Genomic DNA, 5,448 nt, shown 5'->3' with positions numbered 1-5,448 from the left:
CTGCCCCACCCCGCCACCTGCCCCCCGCACCATATGCCTGCCTGCCCCTCCTCCCCTGGCCAGGTGCCCCACATGCCGCGCGGCTCCTCCATCGTCAACTCCACCTCCGTCACCGCCTACCAGGGCTCCAAGAGCCTGCTGGAGTACAGGTGGGAGGGTGGGGCTCGGCTGGTGCAGGTGCTGAGCGTGTCCTGTTGGGTGGGTGTGTTTTGGGGGTGGGGTGCCTTCCCTCCTGCAGACCGGTGCCCTCGTGCACGCTCGCGCACACTTCCCCTGCCTGCCTGTGCACACCCTGCCAACCACTACACCCTGCCACCCACCAAACTGTGGCGGCAACGGTCGAGGGCGCACAGAAATGGTGGCAGCAACACAGCATGGTGGCAGCAACACAGCATGGTGGCAGCAACACAGCATGGTGGCAGCGACCCCACCCCTCCCCTGACCCTCCCGCCCTGCAGCGCCACCAAGGGCGCCATCGTCACCTTTACCCGCTCGCTGGCACTGCAGCTGGCGCCGCAGGGCATCCGAGTGAACGCGGTGGCGGCCGGCCCCGTGAGACCCGCTGCCGCCAGTTGCCGCCCACCGTTGCATGATGCCAGCTGCAGCGCGCTGGTGCCGCACTGCTGCCTGCTGGGCGGGTGCTTGCCTGCTTGCCGCCTGGCCGTTCGGATCTCCGGCCCGCCCTGCCGCTGTGCTGCCTGCCATGCTGTTGTTTGCCCGCGCGCCGAGCCCACGCGCCTCGCTGCTGGCGGGGAGCAGATCTGGACGCCGCTGCAGCCGGCCACCATGCCCGAGGAAGCGCTGGAGGGGCTCAAGGCCTCGCCGCCGCCGCTGGGCCACATCGGCCAGGTCCGCAGCTGCTGCTGACGTGGGCGCTTGCCGCTGCGGGGTGGCGTGCCGTAGATTTGGAGCCCGCTGAACCCGGCCTCACGCGATCAGGACAACCTTCAGTCCTGGCTCTCAAAGGAGCCGCCGCTGGGGAGGATCGGGCAGGTGGGCGGGCACAGGGAGGGAGGGCGGGAGGGAGGGTTAAGCGCCATGGCCCGAGGACCGACACGCAGCGCTGTGCCGACCCTGCCTGCTTGGCCGCCTGGCTGCAGCCGGTGGAGGCGGCCACTTCCTACGTCTTCCTGGCCAGCCAGGAGGCCAGCTTCATGACCGGCCAGGCACGCTATCTGTTTGGGGCTGGCCCAGTGCTTGTGGCAGGCGCCAGCGCCGGCACGTGTGCCGCCGGGGCAGCACGCGTGCTCTTGGCTGCTGCAGCTTGAGGCTGCATGTTATCATATTTGTTTTGATGCTTCTGCTGCAGGTGCTGCACCCCGACGGCGGCATGTCCACGTCCAGCTGAGGGGGCTGCCAAAGCCAAAGCTGCCGGGTGGGGAGTCCAGCAAGAGCGGCACCACTGCGGTGGAGCCTGCTGCGGGGATGGCGGCTAATGCAGAAGGATGACGAATACACAGCACGTTGCATAGCGAGTGCCCTTGAACCTCTGGAATTTGTGAAGTAGCCCCTGTGCCCTGCTGTGTGAGCTGCAAGGCGACCAGAATTTGCGGCGGGATTGGGGACGGCGGCATGCACGCCGCCAGCTGGGCCAGGGGTGGAGGGTGGCTGAGGCAGCCATCGGGATCGGTGACCGCCAATTGGTGCTGCCTGTTGTCTCGGCCTTCGTTTAGAGGCGGCAACCGACAGGCTGGGCTGCAGCCATGGATGCTTACCCGCGTCCTAGCTCCTCCCGGGCGTTAGCAACGACGGCAGCGCCGCCACCGCAGCCTGCTGAAGAGCCGCGCTACTTGCTGCGGTCTGAGCACCCGCAAGTAGCGGTGACATGGTCTACAGCGATGATTTCCGACAGGCGAGGTTTACCGCTGTCTTGCAGGCGGGAGCCTGTCCCGATGTGCTCTGCAGCACCCCACACGACCGGCATGGGGTTGGCGGAGCGCTGGCGCCCGCCGGACACTCACCGCCGCCTCACGCCCGCCGCCACTCACCGCCGCCCGCGCCGCGCCACCCGCCGCCTGCTAGCAGGCCCAAGCCAGACACGCTCAAGCTGCGGAAACGGGTCAAGGCCTGGCCGCTGGAGTTCACATTCAAGGCGAGTAGCGCTCGGCGCGCTGCTGGTCGGGGCTGGAGCCGCCCGCAGCGGCAACATGCAGCCTGCTGCACACAGCTGCTCTCCCGCGCGTCGGCGGCCGGGCTGCTCACCCCCGGGCCTAGCATGCATCCGCCTGCCGCCTTCCACCTGCCCCTGCAGGCGGACTACCACACAGAGTCTAGGGAGTTCACCTACGGCATGATGTGCAGGGTGAGCTGGCCCCCAGGGGGCCCTGTTTGTCCGCACTCCGCCCCTCTCTCCTCTCTCCCCGTGTGTGTGTTCTTGTGGCGCCTGTATCCCCCCCTTTCCAGCTGAAGCACCACAGCTTGGCCCGAGCAGCCACTTGCTCCTGATGGGTGTGCCAGCCAGCCAGACAGACAGACCCCTTGCCGCCGCTTCGGGCCCCAGCCCGCACCGCCCGCCGCTGCCGCTGCCATGGCTCGTGCCTCTCCCAGCCCGCCTCTCCGTGCCCCGTGCCCCCTGCGCCCTTGCCTTCCATCCCGCTGTGGCCTCTGTGCCCCCCTTCCTCGCTCCCTTCCCACCCCTTGCTCCGCACCTCGGGAAGCAGCCGCCCCTCTCCTTCCCCCACCTTTCCCTGCCACCAGCTCCCTGGGAAGCCAGGCCTACAAGTGGAGGTGTTTTCCACACCTATACATTACCCGTACCCTCCCTTTACAGGCAGCTGCTTGCTGCTGCTGCAGCGGCGGAGGCTGGCGGCGGGTGCTGCCTGAGCGCTGCGTGCTGCCCCTGCCTGTCACAGGACCAGCTGCTGCGGGGCGACATCACCCTCAACATGCCACAGCAGCAGGTGGAGTACCGCAAGCGGCTGCCGCTGGCGGGCGGCGCCGTACTGGCGCTCAACGCAAGCTGCCGCCTGGAGGGTGCGCTCGCCGCGGGCGGGGGCGCGGCGCAGGCGGGGGCGGCGTGCTTGAGCCTGGCCTGGCTGGCGCGGCTGCAGGCTGGCGGGCGGCTGGGCTGGCCGCGGCCGAGTGGCTGGGAGCCCGGGGTGCGGCGGCGTGGCCTGCTGCGGCGCGGCCTGCCGCCCCGCCACCCCCCTTGCCACCGCCTGTTTTGTTTCCTTGCAGGCCAGCGGCTGCGGCCCGATGCGGGTCTGACCGTCGAGTTTGGGACGCACAGCGGGCCGCGCGGCGACGGTGGCGCCGTGTACGTGGCAGACGCGGGCGGCGGCGGCAGCTTCGATGTGCACCACAGGTTCAAGGTGGCGCGGGGGCTGGCGCTGGAGGTGCGTGGGGGCGGGTGGGGGCGGGGCGGATGCCTGCGTGGCGCGGATGCTTGCGTGGCGATGGTGGGGGCGGTGGCGGGGCGTGTGCGAGCGGGGAAGGGCATCTTGATTGCCTTGGCTGATGAATGGGCGCCGGTACGGTACCAAATCGCCTTGCCACCCACCCAACCCCTGCAGGTGTGCGGCAACGTGCGGCTGCCCAGCCCGGCGGCGCGCTACTCTCCCGAGTCGGGGCAGCTGGTGCTGGGGGAGGGCGGCTTCCACCTGCACGTGGCGCAGGTCAACGCCGTGGTGCACGTGTGACCCTACACCCCGCGGGGCCTGCCCCCGGCGCCAGATGGGGGGAGGGGCAGCCGACGAGCGTGCGGGGGCGACGCCAGCCTCCCCCCCCTGCTCTCCGTTCCCGATAAACTTATTCCTCCACTCCAGTACTGTCCTTATACTGCCCTTCACACTTTATTCTCCTGTCGCTGAATGTGTCTTTCCCCCTCGACCATGCTTGTTCCTGCCCTGCCGCTCCACCCTCCCCTCCGCTGCCCCCACCAACCAACAGACAGTTACAGGAATGGCTGGGCTGACACACACACACACACACTCTCACAAATTCTCTCTGTAGCTTGGAGCACTCAATCACTCAATCGGGCGGGGCATTGCTAGGGTGGGGCCTGGGGGCAGTGCGCCCGCGAAACAGGTAGGGCAGGCAGGGGAGGTGGGAGGGTATGGAGGCGACGCGTTTGAAACGGCAACATGCATGGGACTAGGCTGGACGGAGACTCGGTGCGACGGTAGTATGAGCCGGCTGGAAAGACCACAGACCAATGCTGGGGATCGTGTGTGGAGCACACTTGCAGGGGCGCGCTGCATGGCTGGCCGCCGCCCCGTTTGCGGGGGCAGGGGCGGCGGCGGGGCGCATGATGCAGGACGGCCAGAGGGATGGCGGAAACAAAGATTCCGTGTCTCTGATGCGGTAAATAAAAGGGAAGAAATGAGGAGTGCTGCTCTCTGGTCTCTCTCTCTCTTGCTGCTCTCGCTCTGGTGGAAAGAAAGAAAGCAATGCGGGGCACAGCGCGCTGCGCCGTGTGGCGATGGTACAGACTTGCGGCATGGCGCCAGCAAGGCAGGGTAGGGAGGTGAGCGGGTGGATGCAGGGGCATAGGGAGGAATGAAGAGAATGCAGTTTGTTTGGCTGTGTGTATCGATTGGCAAAGAAGGCGTGGAGCATCGCGTTGTGCGGGAGGAAAGGGCGGGACTGTCTTGTCGTGGACCCAGCGTGCCACCAAGCGCCGCAGACAGGCTGGTGGTGTGCGGCTGCTTGGCAGGCGGGCCACGGGGGAGGAGTTCGTTGGGATGGATGGGTAGGGGAGGCGAGCTGCTATATGCGCGAGGGCTGCCGGCAGCCTGGCACGGGCGGGCTGCGCTTAGGCAAGCAGGGGCCCTGCACAGTGCCCGGCCATCGCCGCTGCGGCCGGCGTGCAGCGCTGCGTGTGCTGCTGCCGCCGCCGCGCCTGCTCCTGCTGCATCGCCTGCAGCAGCAGCAGGTGGTTGTACTGCTCCAGGTACCGCCTCTCCTGCTCCTGCTGCGCCAGCACAGACGCCAGCCAGCGGTGCGCCTGCGCCAGCACGCCGGCATCGACGCCAGCGCCGCAGGCCGCCGCGGGCGGCGGGCAGCCGCCGCGCAGCCGCGGCGCGGGCGGCAGCAACGGCAGCGCCGGCGCCACGGGCGCCGCCGCCGCGGGTGCCACAAACCACGGCGCCAGCAGGCCTGCTGTGGGGTCCATCGCGCCGTGCACGGGCGTGGGGCGGTAGACGGGATAGGGCACAGCCGCGGCGGCCGGCGCAGGGGCGGGGAATGCTGGCTGGGCGCCGCCCCGTCTGGGCGGCGGCGCGGCGGCGGCCGCCGGGTCGCGGTCGGGGCTCGCGCCGCGGCTGGTCAGCGGCAGCTGCTCCGACAGGCTGCTCTCCAGGCTGCTGCCGCTGTGCATCTCCAGCAGGGCCTGTGCCGCCTCCTCGGCGCGGCAGGCCTGGGGATGCCAGAAGGGGCTGGTGTCGGGGGTCCCGGGCTCCGCCAGCTGCTTGCCCTTGCGGCCCGCGGCGGCAGCCACGGCGGCGGCAA

At 69.4% G+C, this 5,448-nt stretch overlaps 3 protein-coding genes across 3 annotated transcripts in view; 2 read left to right on the top strand and 1 right to left on the bottom strand.

The window, feature by feature from the left end:
- Positions 1-1,348, top strand: part of CHLNCDRAFT_144531 (hypothetical protein) — a gene marked incomplete at both ends in the record, with an annotated part of 4,027 nt that extends 2,679 nt beyond the window's left edge. Inside the window, 5 exons of the mRNA XM_005848921.1 lie at positions 64-149; positions 459-552; positions 760-849; positions 1,101-1,193; positions 1,310-1,348. Coding sequence (XP_005848983.1) covers positions 64-149; positions 459-552; positions 760-849; positions 1,101-1,193; positions 1,310-1,348 — 402 coding nt within the window. The remainder of the gene's footprint in view (positions 1-63; positions 150-458; positions 553-759; positions 850-1,100; positions 1,194-1,309) is intronic.
- A 355-nt stretch (positions 1,349-1,703) lies between these two features.
- Positions 1,704-3,638, top strand: CHLNCDRAFT_144530 (expressed protein; the record flags this gene model as incomplete). The annotated part of the gene is made up of 6 exons (XM_005848920.1): positions 1,704-1,798; positions 2,026-2,059; positions 2,252-2,302; positions 2,853-2,973; positions 3,178-3,335; positions 3,513-3,638. The coding sequence occupies 6 exons, from the start codon at positions 1,704-1,706 to the stop codon at positions 3,636-3,638; spliced, it is 585 nt and encodes a 194-aa protein (XP_005848982.1).
- A 1,115-nt stretch (positions 3,639-4,753) lies between these two features.
- Positions 4,754-5,448, bottom strand: part of CHLNCDRAFT_144529 (expressed protein) — a gene marked incomplete at both ends in the record, with an annotated part of 1,892 nt that continues 1,197 nt past the window's right edge. Inside the window, one exon of the mRNA XM_005848710.1 lies at positions 4,754-5,413. Within this exon, the coding sequence (XP_005848772.1) occupies positions 4,754-5,413 (660 nt within the window). The remainder of the gene's footprint in view (positions 5,414-5,448) is intronic.

The sequence above is a fragment of the Chlorella variabilis genome (assembly GCF_000147415.1).
Source record: "Chlorella variabilis unplaced genomic scaffold CHLNCscaffold_7, whole genome shotgun sequence".
Classification (NCBI taxonomy): domain Eukaryota; kingdom Viridiplantae; phylum Chlorophyta; class Trebouxiophyceae; order Chlorellales; family Chlorellaceae; genus Chlorella; species Chlorella variabilis.
This window is presented reverse-complemented; position numbering and strand designations above follow the sequence as displayed.